General features: G+C 41.6%; 1 protein-coding gene across 2 annotated transcripts in view; it reads right to left on the bottom strand.

The window, feature by feature from the left end:
* ror1 (receptor tyrosine kinase-like orphan receptor 1) overlaps positions 1–22,398 on the bottom strand; it is a 138,259-nt gene that overhangs the window by 7,128 nt on the left and 108,733 nt on the right. Inside the window, exons 3-8 of one of the 2 annotated variants that reach the window (XM_053635732.1) lie at positions 19,633–19,920; positions 19,168–19,204; positions 6,676–6,803; positions 5,368–5,685; positions 5,033–5,278; positions 3,961–4,169 (exon numbers count right to left, since the gene is read on the bottom strand). In XM_053635732.1, the coding sequence (XP_053491707.1) occupies positions 3,961–4,169; positions 5,033–5,278; positions 5,368–5,685; positions 6,676–6,803; positions 19,168–19,204; positions 19,633–19,920 (1,226 nt within the window). Of the gene's footprint in view, positions 1–3,960; positions 4,170–5,032; positions 5,279–5,367; positions 5,686–6,675; positions 6,804–19,167; positions 19,205–19,632; positions 21,181–22,398 lie in introns of those variants that run through there. The other variant, XM_053635731.1, reaches the window with a different exon arrangement.

Raw genomic sequence — 22,398 nt, 5'->3', positions numbered from 1 at the left:
CTTCACACCTGGGATGAGGCCTTGGAGACTCAAATGAATGACCCAAAACACATAATGTAATGAACAACAGCAAGACTGAAAAGAAAACTCAAGTTTCAGAATGTGAACATTCTCAATGTGATTGTGATTTCATGTGCATGTGTTATGTTCTTATTAAATGGATTCCCTACCTTGTTTGATCGAATAGGAATTTGGTTTTCGATTTAGCATATTCTGATTTAGGCGAGTCATTTCCCCCTCTGCAAAACGAGCAAATCAGTCTGATTTTAAACCACTTTTCTCTTGTTCCTTTACTATCTTACATTTAGAGCTTTAAAAATATAACATAACCTTTAACACTGGAATAAAAAACAGATATCAGTGGCCTTCATTTTGACAATTAAAAAAAAAAAATATTATCATTAAAACAGAAAACGCTCAGAACACCTTGTTTTTTTTATTTACGTAAAGTCTGAAAGGTTTAAAATAAAATTGAGATCTCTCTTTGCTTTGATGCCTCTCTCTGAAGCTTGGATGAGTTTAACCTCAGACTGTCTGGTGACCTCTGACCCTCTGACTTGCTCTGTACTCTGATCTTTAACAGAGGTTAAAGTGAGTGCTAAAGATCTGAACAGACATCCCACATCAAAGTGTTCCATCTGCAAGCATTATTTTATAGCTGTTGTAAACAGTCTGTTGACAGATTAATATGAATTTATGATTATGGAAAAAGGATTTTATTACGACGCTCAATAATTCATGGACATGGCATCAGTCCTCCAACTGGAAGACGTTCAATGTGTTTCAAATACAGAGGGTGATTTACTGCCATCTTCTGCCACACATGCAACCAAGATACACCGCTGTATTACAAATATAGTACAGACCGTATGGATGAAATGTTAACTAGAGCGATGTACTGTATCATTTGTATCATATGCATCATATACAGCGCTGTTGAATTATCGACTCTTATTGCTGATATGCAAGACAAATCACAGGTTCATATTAATGCCCTGGTTCTAATATGTTATTGTTTCTATAGTAACAGCTCATTCACAGGAAGTTGCATGACGGACATTCCACATGATCTGGTACTAATAATAATAAACAGATTAAAATGGAAAATGTATAATTGTATAATATATGGTATACCGTATGGATATCGTATAAAAGGATAGGTTCATTTAATGTTTTTGGAAGGAGTCTCCAGTGTCTTTATTAACTTCAAGAGAGTAAAAAGAGTCTGGTGAGGAATTAGCAGTTGCTAGAACACAACTGATAACAGGAACTACCTTTATTATATGGCCTTTCCACAACATTAAGTGTTGTTATAAACAGATACAAGTGCAGCATGTCATTCTTTAATAAATACTTTTTTTTTTTTTTTTAAATTGCTGGCGTATAAGAGGAACACTTCGGGATGTGCTTCGGGAAAATCACCTTTGAATGTCATGTGTCAGAGAAGGAACTCTGAACTATAGTTCCTAGCAGCCAGTGCTCCTCACTACATCACAGTCACATGACCACCTGCACCTGAATCATGTTCTTCTTAACCAGCATTCATGTTTATATGTAAGCGTCCTTGTCTTACGTTTGTCTTTCTTTGCCGTTGTGTTTAGGTCTTTGGTTTATGTTTAGTCTTTGCCATAGTGTTTTGCTACAAGGTCTTTGTGTCTTTTGTGTTGTTTTGTTCTCGATTAAATTTATTATCTGCATCCGTTTCCAAATCGTGACAATTGGCGTCAGGTTGGGCTGCATCACACTCTCCTGTTGTTGATTATTTTCCTAAAACTACACCCCATCAAATTTTATTCCGTACTTACAATGTTTCAAATCGATCAAAGATGATAATAAACGTCAATAGGCGTACTGGTCGTCAGTGCAGAAGACGGCGAATGAAGGCTTCAGTAGCCATCAGAGGTCAAACGAAATTCTACTCAGAGCGCAGATGCAGGGAACAAAGCCATGGCTATTATATAAGTGGCAGCTGGTTCGTGTTAGGACCAACTCTCCCTGAGGCAACTACGTCTCATCCCTGATCATCTCATATTAAAGACAAGTCGTGTGAATGATGACCTCTGCATGACCCCTGTCTTGAACCTTGACTTGCAGCTGGGTCTGCATGAGAGAGTTTTAAGTACAGTACAATACGTCTGGGACTGGTTATGATCCATAAAGCAGAGACTGAAGCAGAGTGCTCATGAAAGAACTTTGTGCGCAAGGGATAGATGAAGGGTTGAGTATGTGTATGCATTTGGGTCAATAGCTTGTAGAGCAATCATAAAACTTTATTTCCCCAGTGCGCAGTTCTGAATTCAAAACTTCCTTTTACTCATTTCAACTGCAGGAGAGCTGCACTCTTGGCCAAGGTTTATCCGTAAGACCCTAGACACTGTACTGTCCAGTGGGCGCAAGACCCTCTTTTATTTTATTTTTTTACATTATTAGATAAGGTTTTAAGAATGAGAACTTTACCAGAATAAATAATTTGTAGTGGCAATATTAGAGACTATATACAGGACATGGTGGACAACATGACAGTGGTTAAAAAGTGAAATAACGCCTCCAACAGTCCCTAGTCGCAAGCCGCTTCCAATTACTGTACTCTAGTGTCCTGGTTTTGCTTTAGATCCTACACTTGAATGTGCCACCAATACTGCGCAATATGACGACATAATTTATGATGTTATTGATTTTATGTAATGATACACTTGCGAGAATGTGGATTGCATGGTATCTTTCTTTCTTTTTTTTTTTATAACAATTTAAAAACATTTTAAATAACAGTTACAAACTCAGAAATCATGACATGATTATGTTAAAATTTCATAGTAAATCTTTAAAACTTATTATGTAAATTATGGAACCCCATAAAATTATAAAATCATGGACCGCTCCCCCTCACCCCCTTAGTTTTACACGTTATTTCAGATAAAAATGTAACACCACTATTTCGCTGGTAGATTGTTAGAAAACCTACACATCGTGATAATCGTATGCCGTACAAATGTCTTATAGTATCATGATGATATTTCTGTCATACAACATCAATTCATAAATTGTCCTTTCATTTCATTTCAGTTGTTCGATTTGACTTCCAAGCCTTTTGGGGGGAAAAGGGAACTTTATTCTACAGCTGACCACAGCGGTGTTTTCATTGCCAACTTCATGAGGGAGCCACCTCTTATAGAACAATTGGGTAACACTTTATTCGAAGGGTACCTACATATGAACTTCATAACACACTCATAACCATTACATTAAGCTTTTATAAAATAGTGTTAGAGGCTTTATAAAAGGCTTATGTCAAAACTCGTCAGGTGACATTACAGGTTTTAAGCAATATGCCACATAGGAGTGGAGAGAAAAGGGCTCCAGTTCACCAAACACTCACAAACATGACATAAATCTATTATTAAGCAACACTGGAACATTTATAAAAAATATCTCTGTCAAATAATGTCAGGTCACATTATGGTTGTATGCAATACAACTCAGATTAGGAGTGGAGACAAAAGGCTTCTCATGATTGATAGACCGTTAGATAACATATGAGCGCACATCAGCTTTGGGATGCGTTGAAATAAGTATACGTCAGCGTCCCTTTTTTGAACTGTTTACGTAATTTCAGTAGGAATATGATGCCTCTGAAAACTTTTATGGACTTAAGAAGCGTATATGTCGATGTCATGAATGATTTTGATGCCCTTAAACTAAAGTGACAGGACCTTTTTCCAATCATTACAGTGTCATGAAGCACTATTCCCATGTAATTGTGAAATATTAGAAATAGTAAAACTCTTCAAATAAAGTGTTAACAAAATTGCCTTTCAAGTGACTCACAATACTAAGAATACAGTATAGTGAAATAAACTACAAATAAAAGAATAACTGTACATTTATGAGGAGGAAATGTATGAGGATGTAGCTATATTGAGCTTGCGGCCATGTTTTGTGTTTGGTGACTGTTTTTCTCACCTTGGGCTTATATGCAGGCAGCATGGACATCTCCACGTTCTGGCCGCGGACAGGTTTGGGCTGGCGCTGCGCGGGTGGACGCGAGGCTTTCTGGTTATTCCGGCACACGCAGATGAAAAAGAAGAGCAAGGCGATGGCTAGCGGGATGGCAACACTGGGGACCAGGATGTAGAGGATCTCCATACTGCTGCCTCCACGCTTCTCCGGGTCTGAGCACCACAAACAAAGATGACTTACATGCTACTGGAAAATCGTTTCAGAAATTTGCTTCTAAGTTAAAGCACTAAAACTCTTATTTTAGCTGCATGATTTAGTCATACATAATTAACAAGGTAAAGCCTTTATGATTTACTGTTACTACTACTCTGTACATAAGTAGACTGTGTATGTTTCATAATTTTCATATTTAAAGATCAAATTTACACTGGTAATACTAATTATTCAAGAATATATAATGTAAAACGGAGACAAAGCTGTTCTTTAGTTAACTTAAGTATATTTGAATATCCTTTACACAATTTTATTTTTTTTAATGTTGTGATGCTATATACAGTATCTCACAAAAGTAAGTACACCCCTCACATTTTTGTAAATATTTGATTATATCTTTTCATGTGACAACACTGAAGAAATGACACTTTGCTACAATGTAAAGTAGTGAGTGTACAGCTTGTGTAACAGTGTAAATTTGCTGTCCCCTCAAAATAACTCCACACACAGCCATTAATGTCTAAACCGCTGGCAACAAAAGCGAGTACACCCCTAAGTGTAAATGTCCAAATTGGGCCCAATTAGCCATTTTCCCTCCCCGGTGTCACGTGACTTGTTAGTGTTACAAGGTCTCAGGTGTGAATGGGGAGCAGGTGTGTACAGAGGAAAAATAAGAAATTGTGTCACTGTCCAAATACTTATGGACCTGACTGCACGACGTTTTTTGGCCTATAAATGATTAAAATAAACCATTTCTTGGTCATGTATCCAGAGCTTGTAGTACATGTTCCTAGCTGTGGTGCCTTTATGGCAGTGAAACCCTCACTAAATGCCAGCAGTGTGTGTGATCACTGCTCCTCACCACACGCAGGGATGTCACATAGCTCCATGCGAACGCCCTCATCCAGAGTGAAGCACCAGGGTGCCTCCTGCTTGTTGCCTGGGTTACGGCAGTATGAGTGGCCGCCATTTAGCTCTGGATAGCGCACAGCGAGGTAGGTGTGGCTGTGTGGATACTGAGAGTTCCACGGCTGACACTGGCGGCCTGACCTGGTCATGCTGGTGGTGCCCCGATAATCAGAACCGCTGCTGTTGAAGCACTTGTGATCTGTGTCAGAAAGGAAATAGTAGGTTGCATACTTTAGAAGGGAACGACTTAACTTACAAAATGTATACGGATTAACAAGTTGTACTCACTTTTGTTGATGGACTCGCCCATTGGGATGCCTATCCTCATGCAGTTGGCTGCCTCGGGGCTGTCCAAAGCAGCCAGGTCTTCACAGTTGGGCAGTTTGAGTCGTTTGAGGATCAGGGGGTTGGAGCGGGCGATGATGTACTCAGTCTTACACAGATCGTTCTCCAGGATCTCACACTCATCCTTGCACAGGTCGCGTGGTTTATCAATCCCAGAGCTCCGGTCACATGTGGGGAAGGCAAAGTGGCAGAGCGACGGGATGGCAAACTGAGAGCAGCGATCTGACAGGTGGTTGGAAGTGCCAATCATGGTGAAGGCAGCTGGAGAGGAAGGGGTGAGAAAAGAGCACTGAGCACTGAGCATACTCCAGAGGTTCATTTTCTACACAGTATGTCTCATTTGAAAAGCTTAAGATGCTGGCTTGGCTCAAAAATGCTCTTAAACAGCAAGAACAATTAGAAAGTGTGACGGAAGCCAGGTTATTGCCGAAGTGTAGTCCATGTGTACATTACACTGTGATTTAGCACCCTGACCAACAGAACATTCACAACTGGTCATATTAATCCATGGGAAAAGGCTAGTCTCGGGTCAGTCTGGCTCCTAGCCTGCTTCATTTCTCATGGACAATGATGAGAAGTTACCAAAATACAGAGATGAGCCTGCTGGCCTGTGAGAATAGACAGGAATGTCCTTGAAACGGGTCCATTAAACCATTAAACACAGAGAGAGAGAGAGAGAGAGAGAGAGACTGTGTCTAATGCTGTCACGTTTCTGAAACTGTATCTGCACAAACACTAATGAAATGTTACAGAAGGAGCTGAGCTAATCTGGCAATATTACAGTGTTTGTAGCAGCGGGAAATTTCCTCCTTACATGCAACATTACAAACACAATTTTCCATGCAGATGTCCCCACTCATCCATTTTCTGTACTGTTTATCCTGAACAGGGTCATGGGAAGCTTGGAGCCTATTCCATGAGACTCTGGGCACAAGACAGGGGACACCCTGGACTGGGTGCCAAAACACACTCGCATACCCATTCACACACTACGGTCAATTTAGAGATGCCAATCAGCCTACAACGCACGTCTTTGGATTGAGGGAGGAAACTGGAGTGCCTGGAGAAAACCCCCGCAGCACCGGGGAGAACATGCAAGCCCCGTGCACACGGGGCGGAGGCGGGATTCGAACCCCCAACCCTGGAGGTGCAAGGCAAGCGTGCATATTCTTGTTTTTAAATGATAACTGCCCAGAATAAAATGCCAGTGCTGAGGACGGTCACTGAAAGGTGGGTAATAAAAAGCGTTACCGGTTATTTGAGTTTCGATTTCGCCCTGCATTTGCAGCGAGTCCACAAAGATGCTCCGGTTCCCGATGAAGCGCGCGCAGGCAATTCCTCTGTACGGCTGGCAGAAGCCTTCCTCTTCAAAGTCCTCTCTGAAATATTGAAAAAGACAAGTACAGCATTAATTTAATCAAGCAGAATGGACAGAATATGAGGAACAAATGCTATGATCTATTGCAGTGGTTCTCAAAATGGGGTCCAGGCGAGTGGGGGTAGGGGGGGTGGTGTCTGTGATTTTCTATTTAGCTACGGTGGTGGAAAGCACATGCCATCATTGTCAAAGTGGATATATTTATGATTGACTGGCCACATGAAGCAATCCAGAGGCAACTAATTGCCTTAGCCTCTTAACACTCACTGGTAAATAAAGTTTAGGTTCACTTTGAAAGCTTCCTTGAAAAAACAACAACAACAAAAAAACTGGAAAACACCTAGAGTAAATAATAAGCAGTTTAAATAATAAACACTAGAGGGCAGCAAATATTCCAACATTGCCAAAGTTTATCATAAGGACACACTCTGTCCTGACTCTGATAAGTGCTCTCTCTCTCTCTCTCTCTCTCTCTCTCTCTCTCTCACACACACACACACACACACACAAACAAATATATTCTGACTGAATGCAATTCAGATTTCTAAAACACAGAATATATATCATAACACGAGCATCTGATAAGTATAAAAGAGTAAGAGGAGAATGCTGGGCTGTAATTGGGACCATGCGTACAGAAGGCTGCCTTTGTTTGAAAAAAGTGTGTGAGGAATCATGGTGTTGCTTCACAGTGACATCCCACATGCCGCTTCCTCCATAATGTCACACTATTGCACATCTGTGAGCTCACTAAAGACAGAAGAGTTGCTTTGATTTACAAAGATAGGAGGACAGTGTAATTTTCAACATAAAATGGAGGGAGTGGAAAAAGTTGGACTGCATTCCAATAAAAAGCAGAAGCATTTGCATGCTCACATGCAAACATGCTGGTGTGGGAGCGAATGCGCATGGCTTAGAGTAATGAGTGATGCATATGAGTGTGGTCACGCACATGCCTGAGACCACCAGGTTTCCTAAACATGACCAAGTCACGAATATCAGACTATATTACACACACATATTTTATATTTATATATATATATATATATATATATATATATATATATATATATATATATATATATATATATATATATATATACACATACATACATACATACATACATACATATACACACACACACCGACCCACCCACCCCCACACACACACACACACCTGAGGAATCGTCTATAACGTCTTTGTGGCCTGCACAGAGCCCTGACCTCAACCCCACTGAACACTTTTGGGATGAAATAGAACGCCCCAGGCCTCTTCACCTGCCATCAGTGCCTGACCTCACTAATGCTCTTGCGACTCAATCAGCAAATCCCGACAGCTATGCTTTAAAATCTAGTGGAAAACCTTCCCAAAAGAGTGGAGGTTATTATAATAGCAAATAGGGACTAAATCTGGTATGGGATGTTCAAAAAGCACAAAACTGTGATGATTAGGCATCCACAAACTGTATTTTTGGCCAATGTAAAACGTATAAAGGCAAAGGGTGAGCAAACAAGTTATTATAGAAATATAGAATATTTCTATACATCATATACACACACACACAATTCAAGTAGTAGATTATTTTAAGTGTGTGTGTGTGTGTGTGCGCGCGCGTGAATTTGTACACACACAGTGGAGATAATGGATTCGGGTTGTTGATATTCAAGCAAAAGCCCTTGAGTCGATTAAGAGCATCTGAGTTTTCCCTAATCATCTGTGCACTCTGCTTCTGGAAAAATCCTCATCTCTCATATCAGCCTTCTTGTTCCAGCTGCTTTCATTCAAAACTATTCAACACCTCTTAACATGTTTTAAACATCGTTTCCAAACATTGTTTGTTATACTACAGAGAAAGTGATGTGGGGTTTTGAGCAAAGCCTTCGGTGCAGAAATGTGTCTCTGACAGTGGATCAGGTTTGACCGAAAAATGAGAGTACAAGATACACCAATCAGCCGTAACATTAAAAGCACTGACAGGTGACGTGAAGAATGTTCATTATCTCTTTACAGTGGCACCTGACAGGGGGTGGGCTTTATTAGGCAGCAAGTGAACAGTCAGTTCTTGATGTTGGTGTGTTGGACACAGGAAAATGGGGCAAGTGTAAGGATCTGAGTGACTCTGACAAGGGCCAAACTGTGATGGCTGGATGACTGGGTCAGAGCATCTCCAAATCTGAAGGTTTTGTGGGATGTTCCCGGTATGCAGAGTAGGGAGCGAAGGCTAGCCCATCTGGTCCGATCCAACAGAAGAGCTACTGTAGCAAAAATTGCTGAAAAAGTTCATGCTGGCTATGATAGAAGGTGTCAGAACACACAGTGCAGCACAGCTTGCTGCATCGGTGGCTGCGTAGCCACAGACTGGTCAGAGTGCCCATGCTGACCCCTGTCAGCTGGGGAAGAGATGGCACCAGGATGCACTATGGGAAGAAGGTAAGCCAGGAGAGTCAGTGTAATACTCTGAGTAATGTTCTGCTAGGAATCCTTGGGTCCTGGCATTCTGACACATACTGCCTACCTAAAGCCTGCTGCAGACCAAGTACACCCCTTCATGGCAGCGGTATTCCCTACTGGCACTGATCTCTTTCAGCAGGATAATGCACCCTGCCACACTACAAAAATGGTGCAGAAATGACCAAGAGTTCAAGGTGTTGACTTGGCCTCCAAATTCCCCAGATCTCAATCCGATCGAGCATCTCTGGGACGTGCTGGACAAACAAATCCGATCCATGGAGGCACGACCTCGCAACTTACAGGACTTAAAGGATCTGCTGCTTACGTCTTGGTGCCAGATACCACAGCACACCTTCAGAGGTCTTAAGTAGTCCATGCCTCGATGGTTCAGAGCTGTTTTGGCGGCACACTGGGGACCTACACAATATCAGACAGATGATTTTAATGTTATGACTGATCGTTGTATACAGGTCTTGCCAATACCATCAATCTACTAAATGGAACACTGAAACGCGATTGCACACCCAAACAAACATGATAAGTTGTTGAGTCTCCAGTGTCAGACATAAAGTTGCTAAAAAAAAAATATGACGTTCTTTAATAAAACAAAATTGTTAGTGTTGACAAATTGCTCTGGTATAAGAGAAGTAAAAATTTTGGTATGTGCTGTTACTGATAAATAATCAATCCCAGGGTGGTAATGCATTCTGGGTGGGTAGGCGGAGTAATTATCAGCAAGCTAGCAAACATAAGGGAGTTATTGTGTAAAACTATTATCTATTAAATTTGATATTAACATTAAATTCTAACATTAACCTACATTACTAATTATTAGAATGTAATTTTAACACTCGAAGCTTAACACAGTTTCCCTAGTATGTTGTCATGCTCATAGATTGGTGACTATGGGATTGACAAATAGATCCTGCCTTAATAAACGGTGTGACAGCAATTTCTTTCAAATTTCTTTTTTTTTTTAATCTTAAAAGTATTTTACGGAATAGCAAAGGAAAAATGGAGACAAAATGACAAATAAGCTCTCGTCGGGCTGCAACTGTAGTGTCTACTTTTTATCTACACAGAGCCCTGTAATTAGTGGTTTTCAGCTCATCCAAATGCAGAATTTATATGCCCATTTACCACCCGTCCATATACCCCCAAAGTGTACAACATGTTTCCAACCCCAAAAATCCACAAGTTTATGTAGGTCCTGTAATACCACCTCATTTATAATACTGCACACTTACGTACAGTATGTAGTCTAGATGAATCATGTGTGTACTTTATTTCTAAAAATATATCCCAACAGGCAGAGCTTTGCTTCAGAGCAAACTCAGAATAATACAGCATTTCAGGCAGTTCATCAGGTCCATTTTGTTGTTCATGTGACCGGGTACTATATGTAAAGTTTTAAGATGTTAAAAGAAGACAAGAGCCCATTCATGAGTTTGATATTCTTGCAATATTCGACCCGAGCGTGTGGTGTGAGGTATCATGCTATTGTGTCTGTGTCCCTGCTTTTTCGGGTCTGTGGTCTGTGACCGTGGCCCGAGCAGAAGGGACACACGGCCACTGAGGGACTCTCATTAGGTGCGATGAAGAATGAGAGGAAAGAGTTCTTATGTTACACTAACACAATAGCAGCCTCTATTAGGAGAGCACCAGGACTCAACCCCCATAACCCTGAAACAAAGAGAGAGAGAGAGAGAGAGAGAGAGAGAGAGAGAGAGAGAGAGGGAAGGAAAACCAAATTCTGAGCATTAGAAAAGTCTATTGTAAGTGAATATGAATAAGATTAAGCATGCAACTATGATCATTGTACAAATGCCAGACATTGCTGGAGAAGCCTTCTACTGTACACTCAGGCTCCAGGATGATCAATCCTCACTAAACTCTTTCCTTGCCATGCTGGAACACACAGGATTATCTTCCAGGAAGCACAGAGAGCCTTAATCCCATCTCTCCTCTCTCCATCAGAGACAGAAATGCATCACATCACATCCCCTGTGAGTAATAACGATGAGAGAGCAGACTCAATTCTTTAGCTAACAGTATGCTCTTTTTTCTGTCATCTTTAACACACATTCGATGTGTCTGAATCAGTTCATAGGAGTGTTTACCGAAGGAGCAATTTACTAAAAGTGTCAGGATCAAGCTCCTTCGAGGCCATTAGGACTGAGGAGCGGTTGAGACAGGTCTGGTTTGTTTTCTACTAGCTGACCCTCAGTGTTTACGCCTCCTTCATAACAAACTGATCTGGCGTACTGAGGTGTGGGAACAAGGCTTGGAAGGACTGGAAGTGTGTGTGTATGTGCGCATGGGGCAACAAGTACACATTCCAAAGTTTGTATGAGTGCGCGTGTGGATTTCACTGAATTCTGACATTGAAATTATTTGGCTGTGTGATCCTTTGTTTTTGGTAAACATCTAGTCTCATCTGCAGAAGGAAGGGCCTGGAGTTCACACCGTAATCCCTCTTGACCCAAGCTCAACTGGCAAACCACAACTAAACTGACTACAGGACTACATAATTCACGTAATTATAAGGCGATGCATAGCACAAATCCTCTCTGCGGGAGAACTTTCCATCATGTTTTCATATGTGCACTGCAGGTGAGTGATGTCCCCCCTTGCGATTTAAGTCAAAAGCCTCTAGATTTGAATCCAAATACAAGTACTTTAAGGACAAGAGTATGCCTGCTCAACGCAGCCAACAATTCCTGACAGAAACGGGGGAACCTTGACTAATCAGGTCTTATTTCAGGCTGAAGTCAGGAGGTAAGAAAACACTGGGAAGTCACGGAGCATCCCAATATATTAGCTTCCCCTCCCGCTATCAAACTGTCTCCGCTTCCCTTAAGGACTACTCTAGGTGGGGATTTTTTTTTTTGGTACCAAAAAGGGAAATAATTTCTATTGTCATTCAGAGAAGAAATATCAATGCGTTGTGCTCTAAATAATAATAATAATAATAAAAAAAAGCCCCCCATGTCCAAAACTGTAAAAATTCAGACCAGGCTTGCATTTGTATGGATCCATTTGACAAGGGAGTCTAAGGGAATGGAGTTCATGATCCCCTAATAAAAGTAGATTTATGGGCCCCTTGTCTCTAGGAAAGCAATGTGAATAAGATATAACATATCCCCTTAGTGATGAAAGTGGCAGAAGGAGAGCGTTTCAGATCGTTCATTCATGTTTACAGCTTGAATCGTGTGCCCACTGCGGCCTAAGTGGAAAAATATCAGCGGGGTTTGGCAGCCAGACTTTGTTCATGGAAAAACTCGAGAAGGAGACGAATTCGAAGAGGAGGAGGGGAGCGAAGGAGCAGTACCCGCCTGCTCACTAGGGACAGACTGGGCTTATTATGGGACTTACACATAGCCTAAGAGTCTGGACTTCAGTCTGTGATTGTTTATCCATGCACATGTAAACTGCTGAATGAAGACTTCTTGTTTTTTTTTTTTTAACTTGCTGCTAAATTCTGGTATATGTCCAAAAGACAGAAAGGCGATGGCAAGACTGTGATGCTTTTATTTAAGAATCCCTGCTCCATTCACTACAATCAAGCCTTGCTACATTTACAGCACTCACTCTGACAAGGGATACTCCACTAACCACAAATAATGGGGAAAGGATAGAGCATTTCACGGATAGAGTATACATGAGTAGTAAAAAAATTACATAAGAGTGCAGGTTTCTTGTTTTTTTTTGTTTGTTTGTTTCTCACGGGATGCGGACACTGGGGGTAACAGTGGGGTCATTCAGTAGGACTCCAACCAAACGAGTTACCACTATACAAACCTTTTTACTTCTCTCCCATGGGTTTAATAGTAGGTCACATCAAGGCCTTGGGTGTAGACAATGCAGCACCTGTGCTGAAGTATACGACCTGAACTAGCAATGAGTAAAAGACGATGAGAAGAAATTTGCCTCTCGTTTTATTTCATTATATTTCCTCACTACGCCCGCTTAAATCAATTAAATACGGCCCTTAGAGAGGATTTCATCTTTTTTTCCCATGTAGTTTGTATTAATTGTTGTCTAGCCATAGAGATTTTTAGCTGACAAGACTATTCTTAACCAAGCAGTGGCATTTAGGCGAAGCTATTAAAAATCCATTCGTTACTGCGGATACCTGATAAACGCAACGTGCACGTCATTACCATGTTGATGTAACTGCTGGGCTGAGAATGGTCCACCACTCAAATAATATCTGCTCAGCACTGATGGTCTCGTGGTCCATTTCCAATGATGGATGAGGTTGAATGGAGATTGAGAGATTGTGCATAGTAACAGATGGCCTATGGTTGGCAACTCTCACTAACTGGTTAATGAGGGTAAGTGTACCTCATAAATTCACCACAGGGGGAATATTTGAGATATTCAGGCAAGTTAGATTGGCTCTCACATTGGTATGAGGTGAACTGCACACTGGACTGCCTTGCTATCGCACAGTTTATATGATAAAACCAAACACATTTTCCATACAGACCTTCTAGCTAAGAAGTGCCATAAGGCAAAGCCGGTTATTTTTCCATATTCATGCTCGGGTTGTTACGTGAGCTATTTCAACCAACAGATGTTCATATGGGTTCGAGAGTGCTTTCTCAAGGGGAAAATTGGACATCATTCAAAAAGCAAAACTCGGCTGCATACCAACTAATTTGCTGATGCAATGAGGGTAAAGGGGTTGATGGTAAAGCCTAGTGGGTAGTGTCAGATGGATGGTTAGGGGTCCGCGATGACCCATTTTCGCTGAGGCGGCTCGAGTTTCACACGGCAGACCAGACCAGGCCAAAAGGGCAAGTCCCAAGTGACTTCAATCTTCAGTCAATCAACACTTCGTTAAAAGAGCTCCCTAACAAGGCAGACTCTGTTTTCATCTCTCACTGTTTTTCTATGCGTTTTTGTGAATCTGAGGCCGTTTGCAACGTTTGCAGTGATGTGCACGAATACGCCCAAAAAATGCTTAGCTGAAAACACAAGAAAACACCAATGTAATTGTCTAACTCAAGGTTAACTGGCTGAGGAATTAATGTAGGGCAGTAAAAGCTGACAGAATGCTGTAGGTATACGCTACCATGAACAGGTGAAATGTCAGTGATGCGTAAACAGTGACTGATTCGAAGACTAATTTAACCCATTAGACAAAATAAATCTGGAGTATCACAGAGGAACCTGGATCCACAGAAAAAAATATCTCTGGTTTTATGAGTCTCATCAATCAACGTGACAACTGAACATGCCTTTCAAACAACCACTAACTTATTTTAACGACTGTATAATTAAGTCAGTGGCAACAAATGTCATGCCTGTATCATTCGGTATATTTTATCTACCACCAAAACCATTAAAAAAAAAACCTGACACACAACCTCAGTGTTTAGAAATGGAATGTCAGGTTGGTTAATGGATGCTGATGGCTGTAAGTGGATAGAAGGTGCTGCTGAATCCTTGCTAAACAGTGAATCTAACTCTTGCATGAATACCTCCGAGAAGCCTAATGGAAGTCGTTAGTTAAAAGCAGGGCAGAGGGCCCCATTCGGATGTGCTCTTTCAGAATGCGCTGAGGCTTCTGGGATCTGTCCAGCACCCGTGCTTTTCCTGTCTGGGCCTTGAAGGAGCGAAGGTGGTCTGGACTTCGTTATACAACCCTGTTCTTTCCATCGTTCAGCTGCAGAGGAGAGGAGAGGGAGAAAAGAAACAGAGGGTCTCCTTTTCCTCCGGTTCTTTTTTTTTCTTTTTTTCTTTCGGTGCTGAGAAAAAAAAGGTTCCCTCTCAAGCCAGACTGAGGAAAGTCAAACAGTCCTGACAGAGCAGTGATGGTAATATTAATCTTTTCAAGCGGCCAGAAAACGGGATGCTATAAACAATGTGGTAGAGACGAGGCCCTGTGCGCTTTTTAAGAGCCTGGCACTAAAGAAGTCCCCACTGACACGCTTCAGTAGAAACCAGCAGCACGGCTAATGCTGTGTACATTAATCTGCCCCTTTAGAGGAAAACGTCAGCGCAGAAATCATGTCCGTTTACATTAAACTGATGATATTTTGATAAGGAGAACCTATGACTTTTCTTCCCAGCTCTTGTCTCCTATTAATAATATGCGCCACTTGCTCATGAATGGAGTTTATTCTTGGAGAGGTTTGTCGTGGCAGACTGAGATATGGCTGAGATATCTTATACAACTCTGAAAATGAAGGGCTTGTGATGCAAAACGTCTGTGAGAACTACAGGGGAGCGAATAAAATGGACAGAGAACAAATCAGCAGGGGACTTGCGAAAAGTCTTGCATAGACTATTCTGTTCCACAATAAACAACCACATTAACCACCAACTTTAACTGCTGAACATAAAACCTTTAAAAGGTTGTACTGAACAATGCGTATACAGGGGTGGACAAATTAGTAGCCTGGGCAGCTAAGAGAAGCACATTTCATGTCTGGGCTATTAGCAGGCTATAAGCTAATTAGCACACACGACATGGATGCTAACATTTACAGATTGATGTGTGGATATACACTGGACTCATAATGAGTCCATACTGGTCACATATACATTACAGCACAGTGAAATTCTTTTCTTTGCATACCCCAGCATGTCAGGAAGTTGGGGTCAGAGCGCAGGGTCAGCCATGATGCAGCACCCCTGGAGCAGAGAGGGTTAAGGGCCGTGCTCAAGGGCCCAACTGTGGCAGCTTGACAGTGCTGGGGCTTGAACCCCCGACCTTCCGATCAGTAACCCAAAGCCTTAACCGCCAAGCCACCACTGCCTAAATCATGATGGATTTAGAGTTATTTTGAGATTCTACTTATGCAATTTATCATGTGATCAATGCTGGAAATGTTCATGAAACACATACAGAGTTAATCCTAACATTATGCTCCTAATTACTTAAGCTGTTAAGCTGCTGCCATTGTTTCGGTTGTTTTGGTATTGTGTCAAAACGTTATATGTTACCATTTCAGTGTTTTCAGAAACGCGATGATATTACTCGGAATATAATAAGTTAAAACGGAGGAAGCATGTAAATACCGGATTTCTGACATATGACATGACCGCACTATGAATTGAAGTTATGTAAATTAGATTTAAACCATGATGCTCGTGTAGCAGCCATACCATATGTGGTGTGTAACATCACATACTCTTAGTTAGCATCAAGAAGAATGCCTGCCTTATGCTAAATGTAAGTAAAATGTCTTACACACGTCATGGTCACACCATTGTCAAGCCGTCACTCCTTTCTCACTCACTCCATATATTTCTTTAAGGACACATGAAGACATGGAGAAAGCCTTAGCTGAGCAACAGAGCTCATTTTAGCAAAGCAGTCAACTCCCTCATCATTTCTGCGCAGACGTTGCAGTACTAATACAATACAGAGGTGTGTTCCTACAAGACAGACGTCCATCGCATGAGTGACATTTGTTCCGGAACAACGGTATTCTTTGTTCCGCTTTTGGAGGCCCTGGTCCCTTCCTCGTCTGTGGTGTTCGATTACCTCTGCCCCAAGAGGTCCCCATAAAGCCTGCAACGTGAAAAGCTAAAGGCAGCATGAGTTAAAAAAAAAAAAACCCGAAACAAAACATACTGCATTTATTAAAAGACTATGAATAACGCTTTTTAATGCATGTTGTCATAAGGCTCAGCGGTGAGCAAACTGAGTATCGAGGGTTCACCAGGAGGCCGGGAAGGGAAGCTGGATCTGTACTGCAGTCTAAGACCGGCTTCCCGTTTCACATCCTTGAATGACGACAACCAGAAAAAAAAACAGACCTTGTCTCTGATTTGAAGCTCAGGGGTTCCCCTCTATCAAACAGAACTTATGAGCCATGACAGGACATCTTGTACATAGCCTGAGAAGTTCATGTTAGAAATGTTTTATAAGCAAATGGAAATCAAAGCACAAGGGAGAAGACCATTTTAAGACCTTGTAGAGAATGACAGTACTGGAAGACATCTTGTTCTGCAGTTAGTGCGGGCAAGACGCCAGATCCGCGAGTACTGCAGACTCAGTGAACATCTAGGCTTATCTGAACTCTTCTCTTCCGTTATCTGTTCACAACTCATCGGCATTGCTGTGCTTTATCGTACAACTGCAGCACTTCCCCACTCTCCCTCGCATGATGTCTGTTCTAACGTCGTACAAGGAGTCATGCAGGGAATATATTCATTACGGCCCTGAAACCCACATAAGCGACGCTCCCTCCTTTCTCACCCCATACCAGGTGCCTCTCGCTTTTCCAAAACCTACGCTTTCCCTGCGAAAAAAGAAAGCAAAGACAGCAGGTTTCTTCCTGATGAACCCTGGCAGGATGGTGCGCTTTGATGATGACACTAATGATAACCAACAGGCCAAAGTGAGCCTCAAAGAAAGACCTGTGTGCTAAATACTCGATGCACCACCCCATTGAAAAGGGGTTATCATGGCTGTAATCAAAATGAATGCGAACTGGAAGGTGGCCAGGCATTTTACAACGTCTAGACACAAAAGTCCGTGTATTAAATGCTCATCAGCATGGAGGTTTTCTGTAGTGATGAGAGATATATATTTGTGAACGTTGCAGTTTCACTGGTGATCATTGACGAGCTCACTTAGAAGAACGACTGACATGGATTTAGAATTATAACGTGCAGTCGTCTCGGTCACTCTCTCGAACGCCAACTCACTTTTCCACCCTGGCATTTCGAGACGTTTCACCCTGACGCATCTGCCTGTGGAATAGCGCCTGGCATGTCTGCCGCTGGCCTGTGGCCATTTCAAACACCACCACCATAGCCGGGCTTGACGAGCAAAAAAGGAACAGATTCAGCAGGCGCAAACACGTTCGCTAACTGAATACGGCCTTAGATCAACTGTTTAAAATGCAAATCTCTGTAACATGCTGTCACGCCACCTAGTAACAGCTGGTTAATACAGGCACGGTGATCATCAGCTGAAAGGCATGTAGTAATGACTGCAGGCCATGTGGCAAAACCTCAACAGTGTTGAATTAACACTTAGAGCGTTCAAATCCGGCTAAACCCTGGGAATGTATCTGTGTGTAAACACAAACAGGTGCTGGCTGTGCATACCAATGAAACACATCCACAAGCTAAGTCCAAGACGTATGCTAGCATTAAGATTGTTCTAGTGTCATTATCTTAAAGGAATACATCAGCGATTTCTCACACTAATAAAAAAGCTGGGTTAAAAAAAACGCAAAACAAAACAAAAAAAAAAACAACTGCCTCATCATGGCAATCTAAGGGCAGTTGTAGAACTGAATAACATGTGTTATAACTCAAATTCAAAACTACAGCTGTTACATTCTAACAACAACAATCTCATAATGAGACAGACAAAATATGTCATTATGTAGTTTAACTTTCAAACACTGTCATTCAAGTAACCTAAGCGTCCCAGAAAAACTGAGGCATCTTCCGTGTTTACATGTCGATGTTCTACGGATTAAGAGTTGAAACGAAAAACATCGATGACCAACGTCATATCTATGAAAGTGCTCAGCAAAAATGTTTTTCACTTAAATTGCCTGGATTCAACAACTGCCCTTAGAAATCCATGATAACTTTTAGGTTAGTATAGGGAAAGATGCAAATTTTTATTGAATTTATGTCTATTATTTACACCTAGTCTAGATGCAGCTACTAAATGCAAAATACATGCTATCGATGCAAATTGCTGGAATATTTCTTTAAGTTATTATGAAGGATATTTTAGGGGTAGTGTTGAATTAACACATATTTCTGACCTTAGACTATTTACCATCTGATGTGGAATTTAACACTTTTTTTTTTTTTTTTTTAAACATAAGCAGTGCTTTCTTTCTTCCTCCTCCACTGCTGTGGTTAATGGTCAGTAATGAAGGTGCTTGGATGTGGTACAGGGTAAAGAGGAAGAAAAAGAACTCACGGTGAAGGCTTTCCAGACTGGGGTGTTGGCAGCGGATCTGGGGAAGAAAGAACAGTACTTAGAAGTTTTTATTTTTTATTTATTTATTAATCAATTAATTATTATTATTTTTTTTTACAGCACATCAGGAACAAACCACGCACAGAACCTCTGATGAACACATGCTGCCAACGTGGAGCACTGGCACAGTACAGTGCAGAACAAGCATGCTGACCTCATTTCACTCCAGAATCTTGCTCTGGATTTCACTTTTTATGTGCTGACACACATTTGTTTATTGAGAGAATGATGGAATGGATCGTGCTCTTAGAAATGAGGCATTACCTCATTAAAGTTACCAACAGAAACAAATCAACACCGAAAGAAAACATTTCGTAATCAACCATGAAAGGTGGATGGAGAATACTGCACGCTTATTAATACGTCGTTATGAATCGTTAGTGATCGGTTCCACAACAAACTTACCGAATTTCACGAAGAGGATTCCCGTGGTGGAGACGGTGCCGTAGCTGTTGATGGCCACACACTGGAAGTAGCCGGTGTCGGTGGTGTCTAGGTTGCGAATGCGCAGTCGAGACCCGTATGAAGTCTGCTTGTAGGAAATACGCCGTGCCTCTGGAGTCACCGGAGCGTCGTTCTTCAGCCAGCGCACGGTGGGAGCCGGGTTTCCCGACACATGGCAGTGCAGCTCGGCAGTCTGGCCCAGGGACGTAGTGATGTTGTTCATGGGAGCATCGAGTCTGAGGAAGTGGTCTGTGGAAAAACCCAGGCAGAGATGAGTGAGTGAGAGTGAGTAGTGTGGAAGGAAAAGGGAAACAGTTCGGAGGCACATGTCATTCTGGTGCGCAATTAACTCTGAAGTTAACACAGAAAGAATGCCCCATGTCATCACAGAGGTCTGTATAAAAATGTACAGTAACACCACTTTTCCCATGTGTAACAAACTTCTGCTATCTGCCATTAAGAATCCTTTACAAGACATTTCATGGTTGCCTGTGTTTCATGGTTGCAATATTTCCCCAATACCAGGGAAACCAGAGAATTAATACAATTAAACATATTCTGCTATGTTACAGGGTTGGACAGATCAGGAGCTCGGGTGTCCCAGATGAGCAGGTTTGGTGTACAGGTTAAGAATCTATTTTATTCATAGTTGCCCAGCAGGTCTGAATGATTTTTACTAGTCAGTCTAAAAAGCAAACACAGATGACGGTCAATCTTTTCTGTATGGGGAACACACAGGTATGTGGAAACACTGACAAACCCTAGCCAAATAAAGTGCAGTGCAATGCTGTAGTATAACTCTCGGCTATAAGTAAGTCACCTCGACGGTAAACATATTGGGGAAAAAATGAAGATGCTAGCCAGACTCGAATATCATTTACGTGCAACGAAAGGACAGAAAACCACATCTCATAGCTGAAACATCGGCCAACGATTTGCTGAATTTTTCTCAAGGTTGTGACAGGATGTGCTGTAGTAGAAACTTTGCTGGAAGAAGATACTAATCATGTAATCATTCGTCACTATCAGTCTGTATTAATGCACTTAACTAGCAAATTATTACATGATTTTAGTAAAAAAAAAAAATTGTATCCTAGTCAGTTTCTGGGCAAGTAAACTATAGGACTAGCCAGTTGGACTAGCTTTGATTTGTCCACCCATGCTGCTTATTGAATCAAACCGAAATGAAAGTATGTGACTTTTTTTGTGACGGTTTTAGCATTTCAAAACTAAAAAACGTTGCGGAATACTAGCGAGCCTAAAACAGCTGATCAGTACTGACGGGATATAAGGTCATAGGTTGCCAGGAATGCACTTACTATTAATCCTGTAGGATGCTTAATATGAGCTGACTAAAAACATGGGTCTCACGGCACCCAGCCTAAATTTTATATCGTAATAAAAACCCAGTGATATGTTTGTGTGTGTTCACTTGATAATAAGCGAGAGAACTGTTCCGCGCTCTAATCCTAAACTCTGCGGGGTTTCCTGAGACTTCCCACAGCTGCGTGACCCGTTTTGCTTGCCTTGCTCAGACAGCTTCTAGCTGCCGGGGTTTCCTGTCTCCTGTGAGATGCTGGTATGATGACACCTGCCATTCCTCTCTCAGCACGTGATCCGAAAGCACAATGTCATTCTCGGGACCTTGTCTTATAACGTGTTCTGCTTCAACACACGTGATCGTCCTGGTTTTCGCCGACTTTCTTTCTTCATTTACAGAGACATTTCATTGCTCCAGAATGAAGCCAGACTGTGCAGAAATGTCAGGAATGTGACTGACGAGGAAATTAATAAAAGCATATTGAGTGGGAGGCCATTAGGGTTAGGGGCAGGGTAAGAGCCCCCCAGGGCCCACAGCTGTGCAGCGACATACACAATATTACTTTCCTTGTGGAGGAGACCGGATTCCTCTCACTAATTTTCTCTTCTTAAAAACCAAGCACTGGTTAAACTACATGTGACAGGAGCATTTGCTGAAGTATTCCTACTGTTACGAGGCATCTGCTGTTCTTTGGTTTATTAAGACATTATCTGAAATAAGGCTTGTGCTGCGGGAATGGGATTGCCTTCTCTCACTAAACGCCATGCAGCCTCATTCCTATTTTCCTTACTCTAGGAAAGGAAGGAGAAGAGAAAGATGCAAGAAGAGAAAAAAGACAAAGACAATATCAACCTGAGATATCACTACTGGACACTATCACTATCTGTCAACCTATATATACACATACATACATATAGGTTATATTTTATATATATATATATATATATATATATATATATATATATATATATGTTTATTTTCCTCCCATCGTTACAGTGTGCCATTCTTATCCATGTCATCATCAAACTTTCCCTTCTCATAATCCCCTTCCCCCTCCTTTCTCCTCCTTGGCCCGATCCCTCTCCAGTCCATATCCAGACATGCCTGGTCTGAGGCTGCCAAGGGAATTAGCTTTTTCCTCTCCAGGCACATCTCTCCTCTATCCCCCACCTCTTAATCTCCTTTGTTCAAACATCAGCTCTCTTATAACAACATACAAATGCTGCTGTCCAGAATAACGGATATTAGCGCCAAACTTCAGTTCCCACTCACACATCTGAGGCCCAACCATTTGGAGACACGCTGTACAATAAAGTACACTCTGACATACAGTTAACTCCAGATGTACGGTCACCCTTCTAGATAACAAGATAAAAATTCATGCTTTCAACTTCAGTAACTGCTTT

Source organism: Ictalurus furcatus, chromosome 11 (genome assembly GCF_023375685.1).
Source record: "Ictalurus furcatus strain D&B chromosome 11, Billie_1.0, whole genome shotgun sequence".
Taxonomy (NCBI): domain Eukaryota; kingdom Metazoa; phylum Chordata; class Actinopteri; order Siluriformes; family Ictaluridae; genus Ictalurus; species Ictalurus furcatus.
The sequence above is the reverse complement of the archived record's forward strand: the minus strand, read 5'-3'. Positions and strand labels throughout refer to the sequence as shown.